Source organism: Netta rufina (assembly GCF_964035555.1).
Source record: "Netta rufina genome assembly, chromosome: 1".
NCBI classification, from domain to species: domain Eukaryota; kingdom Metazoa; phylum Chordata; class Aves; order Anseriformes; family Anatidae; genus Netta; species Netta rufina.
Window position 1 is genome coordinate 984,943 of NC_140123.1, and position 17,618 is coordinate 1,002,560.

At 57.1% G+C, this 17,618-nt stretch overlaps 1 protein-coding gene across 1 annotated transcript in view; it reads right to left on the reverse strand.

Moving 5' to 3' along the window:
- The window catches only part of CLPB (ClpB family mitochondrial disaggregase), a 66,378-nt gene extending 48,937 nt beyond the window's left edge, over positions 1-17,441 (reverse strand). The window contains exons 1-3 of the mRNA XM_084301898.1: positions 16,985-17,441; positions 15,334-15,385; positions 6,446-6,532 (exon numbers count right to left, since the gene is read on the reverse strand). Of these exons, the coding sequence (XP_084158024.1) occupies positions 6,446-6,532; positions 15,334-15,385; positions 16,985-17,396 (551 nt within the window). The 5' untranslated portion in view covers positions 17,397-17,441. The remainder of the gene's footprint in view (positions 1-6,445; positions 6,533-15,333; positions 15,386-16,984) is intronic.
- Between the last annotated feature and the right edge of the window lie 177 nt (positions 17,442-17,618).

Below are 17,618 nucleotides of genomic sequence, written 5' to 3' on the forward strand. Positions count from 1 at the left end.
ACTGCTGGGAGGCTCGAGTTTAATAAGCACTGATAGGATCTCTTACTGGCAAAATTTGGTGTTCCAAAACCCCGGCCCCTGATGCCAGCTCTTTTTTTTCAGGCTCTGGGATCCTGTAAACAGGAAGGGAAAGGGACTTGCTGGCCCGATAACACCGTGCTGTACGTCCAGCCTCCCTGTCCAACCATCTTTCAATCTAACCTCCTGCTTTTGGGACGTGTCGTCCCCTCTGGGCACTTCTGCAGCAGCTAGCCGTTCCTGGAATCACAACTATTGATTGTACCCATCCAATTTGCAGGTAATGGGACATTCAAGCAAATTAGCCTTTAGGAAAGGTAACAGCAGAATCAAAATGCAGAGTGACCGCACTCATCGGCGTGAAGCGTGTGGATTGGAATAAGCAAAGGACTTACAGAAATCAGACGGCACTAACAAAGCACGGTCCAGCAATCTAGTCTCTGGTTAAAAATCCCAGTTAAATCTGGTTAAAAAATCCCAGTTTTCCAGGGGGAAGAGGTGTAGCTGCTTCCCAGGTCAAAAGGCAGCTCCGGGGCTTAATTATGGAAGCTCTCTGAAGCTCTGTGAGGCTCTGGTCAAAGTGCTGTGGAAGGCATCAAGGCAGCTCTCTCCTCTGTAGCTGTTACTGGGTATTAATAAAGGGGTGGCTGCTCACCGGAGGACTCCCTGGTCAATATTCCTCCTGTTTCATTTCTCTTGGCACAGGCGTCGGGGCAGAAAACTCTCCTCACCAGATACCCGGAGAGGGACACAGCCTGGAGCTGGCCGAGGCCCCTCCATAACTCACCTGTGCTCAACAGCCTCAACGAGCCGAGTTTTAATTTGCTGATCAAGTTTTGATTCGATTAGAGGCAGGGCCTATTCATCAGCGTGAATACAAATCCGCGCTGACCCTGCTGATGACTCAGAGGGCAGCGCTGAGCTGAAGTTCGCCGGGCAGCTTGATCGATCGGAGAAAGTGCTTTCTGCTTTTAATGGCCGGCCCAACATATTGTTAAATAAATAAATACATCCATACAATGCAGGGAGGGGGGGGGAGAAATCAATGACGAGGTGGCTGGACGTGGCTGGGGCTGTGTCAGGAGAGGCGCAGCGCCCGGACCAAGCCGCCGGCAGCTGGGGTTGGTGAAGCACGAAGCCCGGTGATCCCCATGACCGTGAGTTAGCAGCACAATGCAAAAACCTTGATGTGTTTTGATATCCGGCTGCCCCGAGCTCTGGCGGGAGCCCCAGGTCCTGCCCGGACACAAAGAAGACCCCATCGCTCCACCACAATGCCTCGGTTTACAGGAGCAAGCCCCCAAAATGCAGCATCCTCAGCAGAAAACCTCGTGTCACTCCTCAGCTCCTTGACAGCCGACGCTAAGGCCACGTGCGCTTCCGAGGGCATCCAGGTATCCTGCCAGCTCTGCTGCAGACGCCTCTGAAACAGTTGCCTGAAGTGAAAGGAGTGAAAAAAATCCCAGAGAACAGATGTATGTAGCTAATATAGGTGACAAGGCTGCAGCACTTCATCACGTCAGTGCCTACAGACAGGGAGCAGCTCCGATCGGTCAGCCCTCGCTGCAAGCCTTGGAACGCACCCACCAGAATATTGCCATGCACGACGTGCTGTTATTACCAAAATAAAACATCTGCACAGCACCTTCTACGCAGCCCAGGTACGTGTGGAAGAGGCACACGTCCCAGCCTTCATGAGCCACAACAGCACAGAGAGGGAGCCTCTCCCCAGCTCCTCTCTGTGCAGAGAGGTGGAGGAGGGAAGGGGCCAGGCACTGCTGGCCCTGGTTCCTTGTAGAGCCTCTGCCCCACAGCTCTGTTGTCTACAGAGAAAAATGGGGAAGGAAAAGGATTGCTGAGGCCCAGAGGAGTCACTTGTCTTTGGCAGGAAGGTGTTGAGAAGGAAAAAGATCCAGACCTGAAGATGGAATCATAAGGAGAAAAGGGTGTGCAAGAAGCCAAAGCTGCAGAAGGGAAATGGAGAAAAGGAGAGGATGTTGGAACAGCTAAGGGAGGAACCAGAGGGTAAAGCCCCTGATGAAACAGGAAGATGTACAGCTGGGAGGCGAAGGCAGGAGCTCACACTGAACTGGATGAAGAAGCAAGACGCACTGCAAAGCACGGGGAAGGAATGATTCAGCAGCACCGAGCTCTGAGGCTGGCCCTTGCTGCTTTCAGAGAGCACAAAGGGGTCTGGACTGAACAACACCCATGGGAAAGGGAGCTGGGGACGAGCTTCCAACAGCAAGCATCTGTTTAACTAAAGAAACGCTCTTTAGGTGGAGCTGGGCTCTGTTCCTGTCCCTCCTCCTGCTTTCCCTGCACTCACTGGGGGCATCTTGATAAGATCTCTGCACAGCTGCTGGAGGCACTTAGTGCAAGGCTGAAGGGCTCCTTTCAGTGTAAAACAAGACGGGGATGTGAGAAAGGGCGCAGGAAGATGGACAGAAGCCCTGCAGTGATATTAGCAAAGAGGAAAAGGGGAAGCTGGAAAGATGAGGAGTTGTGTGCTTACCCTGAGGAAACACACCCAGCCTCCCCCAAAGCAGGCAGCTCTGCCTCACTCCCACCCAGAGCTGCAGCTGGTCCCAAAAAACACCCCCTGGGGCAGAGACCTTGCTGGGACAGAGCCAGCCGCAGCAAAAGTCGTTTTCTGTTCTCTCTCCGTGCTGTAAAAACGTGGGCACTGCTCAGAGAAACCCGTCACCTCGCCGTGCAGGGCCTGGGCCATTGGCCTGCTGAGGTGCTCACTGCTTCGTTTGGTTTTATTCATGAGAGCTGATTTTAACGAAGGCACAAAACCCACAAAGCTCGCAGCAAGCGTTTCATTAAAGCTTAATTACTATAAATATGGTAAACGTGCAAAGCTAGCAGGTACGGCCAAGGGAAGAAGGCCCCTAGCAGCGTTTTTCACATCGGCCATAAATCCTCCCTTTTAACACGGACGTCTTTCCAGGAGAATTAAGAAACCATTTTAAAACAGGGCTTGAGGTTCGGAAGAACAGGCTCGCGCAGATACTGAAGAGGAAACAGGCCAGGAGCCACTCCAAAAGGAAGATGTACACGAAAAGTAAGGGGTGTGTGTGTGTGTGTGTGTGTGCACAGCCACCCACCTGGGTTACTCCTCAGGCCCTAGCAGGGACTCAGGGCTGTCAGACCCTGCAGAATGCGTGAGGTGACACTTACCCGGCCTCATGTTTGGACTAAAACCAGCATCAGCGCGTCCTTAGCTGTGCTAAAGCTCCCCCAGCAACAGGAGTTAGAGCAGAAACCCTCCTTTGCCTGTGTAAACGTGCTGACAGCCGATCTGTCTCTATCTCAAGCCGGTTACAAGCTGTCTCACCACAGAGCAGAGGGGTTTGGAGCGGGACCCCCGCTCACTTATAAAAAGCAACCACAAAGTCCATCTATCCCTGCCTCAGGAAAGGTCTGGAAGAAGGAAACGCGCTTATTAGGAAAATAAAAAAGGAACAGAACTCATTCTACAATGCTTTTATATCATCTGCGTTGTTTTACATCATCTAGATTATCTCAGCCAAATTTACATCACCCAACAGCAAACTCAGGCGCCACGCTGCAGCAATTAGCAGCCTCCCTTCATTTCTGTAATTGGCATCTCAGCAACGGCTGGGGGCTTGAACTCTGACTGGCACCGTGCGCTGTGGCCCTGGGAATCTGCAGTGCAAGAGAGAGCCCCAGTGGCACACAAAGACACGCACAGCATTTAAAGGCCAGGAGAAGAGAAATAACTCCCCCCAGCCACCCAGCAGAGACCGAGTGGATCCCAGATGCCGTGGCAGCCCAGTCCCTCTCCTGCAGATCACACAACTGGTTCTTCTCGAAGAAATGTCCACGTTTTCTATAAAAAGTGCTGCTGAGGCTGACCCAAGTCCAAGCACGATGAGCCACACTCTGCCGAGGCACTGCTGAGGCCTTGAAGTGCTGAGAGCACGCCCTGCAGCACGCACAGCCCCTGCCCTGCCCCAGGCAGCAGAGCAAAGTGCCTGGTGGTGGGGCTAGGAGCCAGCACTCTGCTCCTTCCCAGCTACACACCCTCGAAACCGATCAGTAGAAACACAAACCTCAAGTGGGAACACACCACGATCGCTGCTCAGTGCCTCGGGATGTTGTGGACACAGGAAATTTTCAAGAGGAGGAGAACGATCAGTGTTTCGTTGAAAAAAAAAGGAAAGACAGACCCCAAAGATCCCTGCTGGCACCTGGGATTTCATCTTGTAGCTGAGGGCAGCTGACAGGAATCATCAATGCAGCGCCTCTGAAATTAGATTAAACATATGGACTGGAGCTGTCTAATTGGAAGAGTGAGGGCTGCGAAAATTGGGAAACATTACAAAGCTAAAGGACAGGTCACGGAAATCTCCAGCAGCACAGCAGAGACTCCAAGCCATAGTTCCACTTTGAAAAACGACTTGGGAGAGACAGCAATTTGGGGCTGAAGGCTTCCTTTCTTTTAGTGGTTCTAACACGAAAACACTCATTTCAGCTCCCAGCGCCGCGGCCCCCTGAAGCCACGCTGGGTAACTCGCTCAGGTAGCGAAAACATTAAAAACTAAGTGCTGGCAGAGCACATTTAAGCAAAATTGAATGACCTTGTGCTTCTCCCAAGCTAAAGGTGCAGACCCTGGCTCAGCGGCTGCATCTGGGCCACCTCCGAGCCACCGCTGACCTCTCCTCTGACGTGAGAGCCACAGACCCTGCTCACCCCCCAGAGGCTTTCTGACTGAGGAGCTGAGAACCTAAATCCTCACCACTTGTACTGCAGCTGCTGTGGCTGGGCAGAGCCAAAAATCCTGCATCCTCCTGCAGAGTGCAGTGAGCCGCATTCAGCCCAGTCCCCAGAGTGTATAAAAGGACTGCGAGAGATCCCGAGCAGCAGCAGGCGCTGCGTTTGGAAGGGAAAAGCCAAGTGTGTACAATTCTGCGGGCAAACCTACACCGTTGAGTCAAAGCCAGCAGCTCCCCACGCCCGGCTCTCCCCGCTCCCAAAAATATGTCTGGCATCACCCCAGTGGTAGCAACAGAGCTGTTACACCAGGAGGAAGCTTGGCGGGCTGGCACCAATGTTTGCCTCCGTGAAGTGCCTAATTACTCTTCTGGTATATTGTCAGAGACACGTCCTACCAGGCTTCAGATACTCCAGGACTCCTAATTTTCAATTCAAGTCAATGTTTGTCCAAAACGTGGAGAAAATAAACACAATTCAGGCACCACGGCCAGCGCTGCCTTCCTGCCAGGTCCCCAGCACGACGCCCTGCCGGTGCTGTGCCTGCAGCGAGGGACCCGCCTGGGTGCCGCGCGCCCGGCCCTGCCTCGACGTTTCCATGAGCATTTCTACCTGATTTTAGGCAATTACTGTACCGTGAACGGCCTTTCTCCCCGTCTCCTCTGAGCCTTTGCAACTCGGGAAGCCCTGTTCTGGTCCACCGGTCACTTGGAATGGTCAACAGCCGTCACACTCCATTGCTGCCCATTGTCCTGCGGCAGAGGTGGGAGGCTCCGAAGCCCGGCCCTCCGCGGCCGGGCAAACAACGGGGCCCGTTGCTGCTCGGACATCAAAGTTAAACAAACAGTCCCCGTCCCCCGCCTCTGTGCCCGTCTTAAGGAGCTCCCCGAGGAGGTCACGACTTCCAGCTTGTCATAGCACACATCAAAGTTTGCACCACACACGAACTCGGCACACGGATCCGAATCGCGTCGCCCGAGAGCGGATATTCGGCCTTTGTGCCCCGCTTTAATCCTGTGTTTTCCCAAGTCATTAGGCTTTTTTGCTTATGAACTTGTGACTAAGTAAAGCGTCCCCGAGAGGTTGTAACATCAAAGCTCATTCTCCCGTCTGTCCCACGTTTTCGAAAATTGGATTTCTCTTTCTCTTTTTTTTTTTTTTTTCTTTAAATAAAAAAAAAAAACAAAACTAATTGAATTTAGTTGTAGACTGAATATATTTAGGAGTGCCTTTAAAAGGTTACAAGAAGCCACAGCGATCATCATGGGAACTCAGGAGGGAGGGCACGGCGTTCGGCCTTTTTGCTTCATAAAGGCCTAGCATGAAAGACCCGGCAAAGGCCCCGCAAGCCAGGAGGGACGTGGCTGCTCTGACAGGAGCTGTTTGAGCCCCTGGTGTTAAAGGACCTGCTGATAACACCCCGAGCCTCCTCAGGTGCCAAAATCAGCCTGCTGCCGTGGAATGGCACCGGCAGCTCAGCACCTCTCAGGCTGCAGAGCTCCATCTGCCACGCCACGCACGGGGTGAAGAGGAGCAAAAAGCCCTCTGGGGTCCCGCTGCTCAGCACGCCCCAAAACGCCCCAAATTTACAGAACCCCTGCGGAGCTCTGTGGCTTTATCAAGTGGGGAGGCAGCTTATCGAGCTCAGCAGCTGGGTGATGGAGAGCACTGGGACAAACGCACCTGGAATTTCTGTTGATAGCTGCCACCATCAGAGCAGTCCAGCCCAGCCGGTGCCTGGCGTTGACGTCCGTGCCTTCCAGCAACAACCTGGGCAGGAGAGAGAGAGACGGGGTCAGGAAGGAGGTGCAGAGACAGCGCCCCGAGCACGCTGCAGCTAACGGCACAACACCGAGTGTCTCAGGCTCAAGGCACGGAGTGTCCTAAGCCAAGCTGCTTAACCTACAACCTGATGGCAGGTCTGAACCCTCAGCCAGCCTTGCAGCCACGAGGATTTCAGAAGCAGCTCAGGAGATCTCCAAAACACGTGCCAGCAGGGGATAGTTTGCACTTCTCACGCACAACAAGAGAACAAACGGAACAAACTGAAAAACTAAGAGGGATCAAATCACAGCCTGACAAGCCTGGCTGATGCTGGGGGCACCCCTGGGTGCTGCTGCTCGCCCCCTGCCCCAGCAGGGCCCCGCGGAGCCGCTCGCCCAGCCCCAGGTCCCGGCGGCTGCTGGAGCCCCTGCGGAGGAGCCCCCAGCCCCTCTCTGGGCACCCGCCCGGCACAGCAGTGCTGCCTGGGGCCCAGAGGGCACCTCCCGGGCTCCAGGCTGGGCCCGGGGCCTCTGCTCCTGGCCCTGGGCACCCCTGAGCAGAGCCCGGCTCCAGGCTCTCCGGCCCCGCTGCCCTTTCTCCATCTTCTGACCCTGCAATCCATCATTCTTAGCCCCCGCAGCTAAAAGCAAGGGACAGAGCCCTGCAGAGGCTAACGCAGCTCATCCTACAAGTGCAAAGCCCAGATGGCATGAAAGGAGTGTCTGAAAGCTTTGTTGCCACAAGGCAGGAGGGAAGTTCAGACCTCAGACACAACTTGTGGAGTGCCTGAGTTAAATGAGATGAGACAAGATCCAAACCCTACACATTCGGGTGCAGCACCACAACCCCATTCCCGCCCCACAGGACGGCGTGCTGCAGGAATTAACATCCAGGGGGGTTCAGAAAGCTGGGAGGGCTACGCAGCCATCAGCAGCTGTCCCCCTCTTGGCTCACCCCTTCCCCAAACGGAGGCTGTTCCATCGTCCTGGTGTGTGTCACTGCACAGCACATCCCTCGGACAGCAGGGACGAGCAACCACCAAACCCAGGGGTTGTGAGAAGTGAAAACAAGCCAAGTTGCAGCCGTGCAGGCACCAGACTGGTGCTAAGTACTTACACCGCCTCCAGAGCCGCAGATAACACAACTGCACAACTGCACCCATGGCTGCTCGCATGCACTAACCATCAGATCACTTCTTGGAGGGCTCACACAGGGTACGTGCCCAAATCTGGCTACCCTCTGCAAATTAACTGCCCTCAGCCTGCTGAGGTGGCTGACTAACCACGTCAGATGCTTAGTAAAGACTGCTGGGGTAGAATTAGAGAAAAGGAGTGAAAAGCTCCCCCTCTTTCCTAAAAAAAAATAATCTAAAAATCATCTTCCTACAACTGGAATGACCATAAAGGAAAGCACAAACACCAGCCTGGACACGGGGGCTGTGCGAGCCTTCCTCCTGCTCAAAATCCCTCCCAGTGGTTTCATGAAAACTTATCCCAGGAACAAACCCATTCCCCAACCCTACAGCTACCCCAGGCAGCAGGACCAGTGCCTAAGCTTTGCCTCGTGGTGAGCACAGCTGAATACTGGGCTCCCTGCTGGTGTGAGACTGGGAGCACGAGAGCACGGGAGGCAACAGGCAGAGGATGTCAGGAGGCTGTGCACACCAGCGGGTAGTACCAGGGGGTGATTTGCAGCAGCCCTTTTTGCCAGGAGAGCTACCAAGCGCTCTGAGCTGCTCATCAGGTTCCAGAACCGAGATCCCACAGGGATCCCACAAGTCTGGAGCCTGTGAGAGGCCCTGAGCCCAGGGAGGAGAGGTGTCTCCGGGGAAATCTGCAGGGCAGCACTGCAACAGCTCAAAAAACGAACCAGCTCCGAAGGCCACGATCCCTGTAAATGATCCACAGCACCAACAGAAGGCTTACACTCCCTTCACCAGGGTTACAGCTTAAGGACAAAGAGCTGTGTGCCAGGTAAACAACAGCCCCTTGTTCCACGGAGGTTGACACCCGATACCCTGCGGCAGCAAAGGCAGCAGGTCTCACCCAGAGCCCTCACAGGATCCACGCTGCGCACGCGTGCACGTCCCCAGCCCCAGGCAGCTTCAGACAAACCCTCGTGAGCAGCTTTCCGACCCCGTAACGCAGCCAGGACGTGCCCAGCTGCTGGCAGCCCGTGTGAGATCCCTGGCTGCAGAGATCAGCTCCTGGTGCAGCCACGCACCCACGGGGCTGGATAAACGAGGTGGACGCGGACCCGCAGCCACCACAGCAATTTGAGAATTTCTCCTCTTGCCATTGTGCTGCCCACCCCCTGGCGCTGTTCCCTGAGCAGTACGAAGTTCTCCAGGTAAAACCCAGCAACCAAAAGGAAGTAAAATATTAATGCCACGGAGAGAACCTGGCGGGAGCCCAGGAGAGGAGGAGGAAGGCAGGCAGGAAAGCCCCAGAGGCACAGCAGGTACAGCCCAGCAGACACCTCGCAGCCACCTCTGGGTGTCTTTGGGGCTGCAAATATCAGTGCACAGCCTGACAGCGCCCCGTGCACTCACCGTGGCGTTGGCATGATGGAGGAACACAGCCCCAAGCAGAACGGCCCCCACCCGCTGGGTCACTGCTGCAAAAGCTCGGTTTTACCCCCAAAACAGAGGGCAGGCTGATGGTTGTTCCCTCCTGATGGTGAACTGCAGCTGAACAGGTCACTGTGTGTCTCTGAGGGGACAGAGGGCAGGACAGCAACCTCAAAGTGCTCTGGAGACGCTAAAAACTACTTGTTAGCTCCCTGGGAGGCTTCCTTTCTCTGCAGGTTCTCTGGAATTGCGTCCTGAACGAAGAATTATCTGCACTGCCAGATGACAAAAGCATTAAATCAGCTCTTGGTGCAGCAGCCGAAGCTGTTACAACACGGTGCACCCACCAGGAAGGGTGCTGGGGGCTCTGCTGCAGGATTTGATCAGGGGCTGGGAGCTCAGACGTGAGGGTGAATCGGGTAGTTTTCCATTCAGGAACCCAGATAATCGCCAGCATCTGGAACACCACACGACCCAGCCGAGCGCAGAGCATCACCAGCATCGGCTCATCTGGCAGAACACGCATTGACATTTCATTTAGGAGCCCCATTTTTGTTTTGTGTTTTTTTTAAGTCACTGCAAGATGCTCAGCAACTTAACAGATTTTCTAGACAACTGAACTTTATGTTCAGGGTCTTCGAGCCTATCATTAATTTTTTCCCCGCCTGATTTAATGATATGACAATCGATAAAGCGACGACCACTGCTCAGCTCCTAGACAGCCAAATGTATTTACCAGCAGGAGTATTTTTTTTAATTAAATAAACTCCTCCGATCAATGTTTAGGATGTTTATCCACATTTTAACCAAATAAGATCCAGGACACTCACTCTTACCTACTAAGCAGTTTCCCGTGCGTGCGTGGCCCTGTTAGCACCGTTTGTGGTGTTCCTACAGACCCCGAGCCACACGGCTGGGATGAAAACAGGGCTCTGGTGCAGGGCAAGGGGCTTTTTGTGTTCGTTGTTTGTTGGAGTGTGTGAATTTTAAGGATTGGAGAAAAACCTCACGATTTTAGGGCAGAAAGCTCGGCTGCTTCTCCAGTGTTCTGCGCAAGCAGATTTTCCTGATGGGTTTCTAACACTCAGAGATCCAGGTTGGAGTCTGGCAGCATCTCCTCTGACCGTGGAGCCCCACAGCTCCAAGGGGCGACGTGCAGGCTGTAAGATTTCCCTGAAAATAAGAGGAGGGAGCAGAGGATCCGGCAGAACATCACCAGGTGCTCTGGAATTTGCCGGAGGAGCCTCAGGAGAGAGCGCCCCGCGCTGCTTTGTGCGCCCGGGCTATTTTGCCTCGAGACAGCAGCTCGCAAAGCTCCAGCACTTTGATCCCTCCGCCCGGCACAGAAAGAGCCCGAGCCCGAGCCGGCCGCCGCGCGGCGCCGTGCCCTCTCCCCCCGCTGCCCCCAGACAGATGTGCCTCCTATTCACCCCGCTGCCGGGGTTCTGGGTGACTAACTCGCTGACACCGCGCTCCCAGCCGAGCCCAGAGGGCATGTTTGAGTTTGTGCTCAGCGCCGGGAGCGGGCCCAGCTCGCCCTCCCGACAGGTGGAGGAAGAGGAAGCTGGAAACTTGAACTTTTCCACAACAAAAGCTTCTGTTGCCCTCGGCCGCTCCGTTTTTCCCCCAGCCCGTCCCCAATATGTTAGCGTTTAACCGCAGGGGTGGCTGACACCCTACGAAGCGCTCGCCCTCCTGGGACCTGCCCTCGGCTTTGCACGGGGAAAAAAAACCATCCCAAACCAGCAGCATTCCCAGCGTGAAAGCAAAATCCCCCTGCTAGGGCTGGAGGAAGGAGCTGCCCGTTGAGGAGCACCAGGCAGGCCGCTCAACAGCCTTTGATCTTGCTGCTGTTCCTCCTTGAGATGCGTTGTGGCTGCTTCCCAAGCTCTGCACGAGCAGCTCAGGGCTGGTAACAGGCTGCAGTGTTTTGCAGACACGTGAACTCAGGAAACATTATGAGAAAATGCCAAAAATTAGAGGGAAGCTCTTACACATCTGGATTTCTGAAGGGAAAACGAACCCTCGGAGGAGAGCGGGGCTGCCCAAGGTCTCGAAGGGTGGGTGAGAGCGCTGCAGAACACACGTGATGGGGAAAGCAGAAGAAAACAGAGCCACAGCACAAGCTCATTTCTGTCCTGCAGTTTGAAGCTTGCAGCCCGCACACCCCTGGGTGCTCCCTGGCTCTGTCCGTGCGGCTGTGCCAGCTGAAGCAGCGTCTGCCTCCAGCCAGGGTCTGGGCACGCTGGGTTTGAAGCAGTTTTGGAGACAGGCAGGAGAGCTGCTGGCTCCTGCGGCCGGCTGCTGGCTGCAAAGCCTGCTCTTATGACTCAGCACACAAACACAGGTCCGGGGAGATTTTACGCTCAGAACGCTACAAAAAGCAGGAGAAAATAGTGCTGCACAGGAAGCGTTACGGCAAAACGCCCTGCAAACCCCGAGAGGCTGAGCAGCAGCACCAGCTCGTTGTCCAGCTTTCCTCCTTAACCCCTGCTGCCCTCCTCCTCTTCCTCCCTTCCAACATTTCGGCCTCCCAGCCTCCCAGGGCGAAGCACACACGAGCCTGCCACAATATCTCACGGCCGACGTGGAGAAATCCGAGCTGCCCTATCTGCTCCGAGCCCCCGAGGCCAAATCCGACTTCATAACCAGGCAAAAACTTCCACCGAAACGAAGCCCTGCACGACCCGGTGCACGCGTTGGGAGATTAAAGGGAACTTTTAAAGGGAAAAAAAAGGCTGTTTACCCTAAAAACTCACATGCCCATTAACTCGGATATATTCTAACAACGACAGGCCCGGTGAGGGAAAGCAAAGGGAACACCACAGCCCAGTTGGGGATTTCACGAGCAGTTTGTAAATGCCTTCAATGTGCCCAAACACAGATGGGGAACAAGCAGCTGAACTCCCAGCCCACCCCTTGCGCTGGAGGGAGCTGAAAGATGAGCGCAGTGTTCGTGGGCAGAACCCATTTTACCTCCAAACAGACTCATCTCCACGGACCCACCGTGGTCCTGCCAGCTTATCTCAGCTCCTCCTCGCAGCCTGGCTACAGAAAGGTGCAAGAGGCATGAAGGACAAGGCAGGGTACGGGGCTGGGCTGGCTGCAGCACTGCACGGCTCCTTCCATCACGTGTGCCCGTGAAAAAAGGCGAGCAGCCTTCCAGAAGAGCAGCCTCGCCCTCCACGCCAGCTACAGAAAGGATTAAGGAGCAGGTCACCGCCACGGCCGCCCCATTCAGGGAGTGCAGCAACCTGCAGCACCTTCAGCCTGGTCTCCTGCAGCCGACCACAAGCTCAGATTTCATCTTTTCTCAGTAATAAAGAGAGATGGGGTGGCTGATGAGGAAACAAAGCTGGAGCCTGGGATCAGTATTACCCCCAAACAGAAGCACGAGGGGCATTGAGGCAGCAGTTCTGTATGGCTTTGCTTCTTGCTTTCCCTCCAAACGCACGGAACAACTGAGGTTGGGGCAAATTAAACCATCCCTGTTAATTAGGGGTTATCTTCTGCACTGCCTAACAGCACGAGGGGTTGAAGGAAAGAGCTGGCCACACGCTCCAAAGGGAATGGTGGCAAAAGTTAACGCGTTCCTTGACCTCGATGCAAGAATCAGAGTGTTTTCTCCCATTTAGAGAGGGCAAAGAGGAGAAAACCTGCTGGGAGCTGAGAGCAGAGGGAAACAGAGCGTGTGGATCTCAAGCTGCATCCAGCCTTGGGCCATGGGATCCTTCCCACAGCAACACCGACATCAGCACAAGCTCTGTCTGAAGGGCCTGTTCATCCTCCACCGAGGAAAAAGCTTCTGCTTGGAATAAGGAAGAATTCCCTTCAACATCAGCCTCCCGTTCCCTGCTGCTATCCCCAATTTTCATCCTTCCACGCCTGACTGACAGACTTCCAGCTGGACTCATCACACCCACCTCATCCCCTCTCTGTGCCCAGCAGCAAGACAGGAGCAGGGAAAGCCCCTGGAAGCAGGGGGTCTGCTCGCTGCTGCCGGGTCTTCAGCAAGAAGATTTCCGCTCCAAAATGCAGAGGGGGAGATCTTCTGGAAGGGTGACCTGCCCTGGGGAGCCAGCATCTCCTCCAGTCGCTGGTAGTGCTGCTGCTCCTGGCCCCTCCACCTTCCACACCACATACCCTGCATCTGTGCACTTGGACTGTCTGCATTCCTCAAGTCCCCGTGTATCACCTCTCCACTCCCCAATAATTTAATTCCTACACTAAAACCTGTTTCACCCTTCATTGCATCGTGTCAGCACCACGCCTGCCAGGCACACAGCCTCAGGACACAGCCACGCGTGCCTTGGTCCCCGCACCACCCACGCTTTGCTGTTTGGTTTAGGAACATCTCCTGGCTATCCTTGCTGCCATCAGATCCCCTGTGGTGGTCCCCAAACTTCCTGGTTATCATTCGGGTCATCCTCTGGGTTAGGGCAATGAAAAGTCACTTCCTTTCAACAGAAACCAGAACATTTTGGGGATAAGGAACAGAGTTATCCTAAAAGCTCTGCAGTTCCCTGCACAGCCTTTGCTCCAAGGGGCCAGCTCCGAGCAGCCAGCTGGACAAGGAGCTCACAAAAAGCCCAACGAGGCAGCCAGCAAAAAAGCCAAGCCCCTCGTGGCAGAGGAGGAGAGCACGTACCAGAGAACACGGCCTGGAGAATTACCAGCAGCTGGCCTGCCTCTCCTCATCATCTTCGAGCTGAGAGGACGGAGAGCTGAACAGCAGCAGCAACTGCTCCCCTGCACAGGCAGCAGCAGGGCTCTGCTGGGGACACAGGACACACGTCCTGAAGCACCCAAAAAAGGCCACGAGCCCCTCGGCCCTGCCACACCACCACCCCGGGAGAGGTTTGGGTTTAAACGAGCCTCATGCTGCGTTAGAAAACTCCATCAGGGCTGCTTCTGTGGGGCAGCACAGGGAGCAGGGCGCTCACGGGGCTGGGCTGCCCTCTCCTGGGTGCAGCCCTCGCTGCTCAGCTCGGATCGGGGGCTCTGCTCCTTGCAGGGGGGGCAGAGCAGGAGCCCCTCGTGCTGCTGTTGGTGCCTCTGCGAGCTCCAGGAGCCTGCCAGCAGCACGCGGAGGCTCTGGGCTGCTGAGGTGTGCGATAAAGCTGAGGCTGAAGCTGCCTGGGGCAGGGGGACCACTCATTGTCACCGTCCTGCCTCGTGCCTGTGGGTGAGGGACGTGGCGGGCACAGCCAGGCAGGGAGCTTCAAATGTGGGGTGCTGTGGGGCAGGGATCAGAAGGAGAGGGCACAAAAACCCAAGCTGTGAGCGCGCAGCACAGCCGGGCCGTGTTCAGACACAGCCTTTCCCTCAGCAGGGGCAGCGCAGAGCAACCCCCTGGTGCTGCTGTGCCCCTGCAGGCTCACAAATCACCCCCCCGGCAGCGCCGAGCAGCAGCTTCCTGCAATTAGCAGCAGCAGAACACATGTGCCAATTAGCTGCACACCAATATCCTGCTCGGCCCTTGATCCAGACCAGACCCCGGCCCCGGCGGAGCCAGGCTGCTTCCGCTGAGCCCCAGGGGTGCACGGAGGCTCTCCTCTTCCTCCTCCTCCTCTTCCTCACCATGGGAGGACACCCAGCACGGAGCTCCTGGGTCCTGCACTGGGTGGGAGAGCCCAGAGACAAACAGGGGACGCCAGGAGTGCAGCAGTGGCTGCTCCCACCCCGTGCAGGCTGCCAAAACGTCTCCCTGTCCTGGTTGAGGGCAGCTGCTCGGGGAAGGGCAGAGCTGGGCTGCACAAAGCGGCCCAGGAAGCCCTGGGGCCGACAGAAGTCGCTGCCCTGAGGCACGGGGAGGTTCAAGGGGGATGAGAGAAATGTGATTTTACCTAAAACCGCGTGAATTGAGCCCTGCTGGCAGCTCCTGAGCGACGCCACCACCCCAAAAGAGGCAGGCACTGCCCACAGCACCAACAAGAGAGCTGTTGGCCTCCTGTTAGGAGCCTGTGAGAGCTGTTAGTTTGGGGATAGACCCACCAAAACGTGGCTCTGCTGCTCCTGGCCTAGAGGGGAACGTCCACACCATGCTGCACCGACCCGTGAGCCACCCTGCAGCTCACCTGTAAGCGCTCACAGCCCCTCCTGGCTCTGCTCCTGCCCTCACGCAGCCTCGTGCGGGGTCACAGAGGCACCCATGAGGAGCCCAGCCCTTCCCCAAAGCTTCCCCCCCTGCCCTGCCCTGTGCAGCAGCGTTCCTCACACACCTCCAGCAGCTGCTCACCTGTTGACTTCGGACACGTTGTTGAACCTCGCGGCCTCCAGCAGGGCGTCTTCTGCAAACAGACACAGAGAAAGGAGTCAGGAGCCGGGCACGGCTGTGGAACGACCCAGAAAGGGTGCAGGGCACGGCCCCAACCAGCACAGGTAGCAAGGATCCGTTTCTGAGGGCAGGTTAGGAGCAAGCTGCCTGCTTGCTGCCTTCCTGGGCCCACAGCACAGCGAGCTCCTCCTGTGGGTGAGGAAGGACACCTCCCGGCTGCACGGGGAAGGGCAGCCTCTACCCAACACGACTGAACCCCCAAAAAGTTCTGCCAGCCTCTGCCTGACCTCCGAGGGGCTCCTCCCAGTTCCTCCCAGCTCCAGGTGCTCCCTGCTCTCTCCACCCAGCGTTTTGGGCCTCTCCAACCCACCCGTGCCCAGTTTTCTGCCTCTAACCCCCCTCCTCGGGCAGCCATGGCTCTGTCACAGCCCCTCTCAGGGTGCTAACGAGCAGCCACAATTAGGCAGGAGCCTAATTAGGATTCCAGCCGGCCCTAGCAGCCACCTTCCAGCACCCCAGCCCCACAGGCCTCAGCTCTTCCTCTGCTGCTCCAGGACGAGGCAGCAGCACTCAGCGTGCTTCTGGCTGCCAGGAGCACAAGGCACAAACTGCTAATTAGACAAGATTTCCCATAATGACAGCACAACCTCCACGCAAACAGCCCAGCGCAGCAGGTTGAGCGTCACTCATGGGGAAACCGACCTCTGACGTGCCCGAAACCACGGAGCGAGGAGCCCTGTCTGTAGTCACAGCCCGTCCTGCCCCAGCTCGGCTGCTGAGCAGTGGCTCGTGACGAAAGCTCCTCCTCGTTTTGCAGAGCTTGAAGAGATCCTTACCCTAGGAGTGAGGTTTGCTGAGCTGTGTGTGCCTGGCAGACCATTAACGGGGGCTACCTCCTGTGCAGAGGCACTAACGAGGCCACCCAGAGTCCTCCCAGCCCCAAAACGCTGCATCAGCACCAGGCAGGGGACTCAAACCCACTGCTGTGGCACAAACCCACACTTATACATCGACCTAAAAGCACTCAGCTCGCCCCAAAACCCCCCAGGGACCACCCCAGTGCCTCAGCTGAGAGGGACACGTCAGCCTTTCGGGGCCCAAGCCTAGTGCTGGGGCTGTGGCCACCCACCAAGCGCTTCCTTCCCACAGGGGGGGGACACAAGAACTGCTCAGCTCCTCTGTGCCTGAAACGTCCCCTGCTGAGGGCACAGAAGCAGGGAGAGCTGCTCCTGGGAACATGCAGACGTGGCTCAGCCCCTCTCCTGCCAGCTTCCCTCACCCACAGCCACGGGGCCGGGTCCTCTCCGTGCCCAGAGCTGTTGGGGATGAAGCAAAGGAGGCATCCTGCAGCAGGGTGGGTGCACAGCCCTGTGTGAGGTGACAGCGCTGGGACAGCTCCCTGCAGTGCTCCAAGATATGGGACACGACCCCAGGGAGCAGCCAAGGAGCTGTGCCCACCCTGAGGCTCATTCCCAACACCTGAGGGACCCCCACAGCCCAGCACCCCCCCGGGACAGGCACCCAGGACCCCCCTCACCCCTCAGAGCTCCCCCATTCCCCCCTGAGACCCCCCCAATCCCCCCCCTAGCCCTGTGGGGACACCAATAATCACCCTTAGTCGCTCGGTCCCTCACGTAGCAGGCAGCCAGCGCGGCGACGAGCAGGCCCGCAGACGGCACAGCCCCACAGGAGCCCCTCCGCCGCCCACCGGGGGCTCCGAGGCCGGTGTGGGGGGGACACCCCTCAACCACCGGGCCCACCGCAGCCAGCAGGGCCGAGGGGGCTCCCCCCGGGCCCTGCCGCCCCCCGCAGGCCGCCCCCCGCCAGGGCAAGGCCGCGCTCCCCCTCACAGCGGGCTCGCGGCGGCCCCTGGCGGCCGAGCCCGGGACCAACGGCGCTGACGCCGGCCCGGGCGTCGCTGTCGGAGCTCCGGAGGCTCCCCGAGGGGTCGGAGGCCACGGCTGAGCACGGAGGAGCCTCGCCAGCCCCGGCGGCGGCGGGCGGGCCGCCCTGGAGCCCAGCATCGCGCCCGCCTGCCCCGCCGCCGCCTCCTCAGCCGGCACGCAAAATGGCGGCCGCCCGCTGAGGGGGGAGAAAGGCGCGGGAGCGGCGTCGGGAGCAGGGCGACGCGCGAGGGATGATGGGAGGTGGAGTCCGCGCCCCGCGCTGCGCAGTGCGGTGGGGGCGGTCGCAGGACTACAGCTCCCAGGGAGCACCGCGGAGCCGGCGGGTGTCAGGGGCATGAT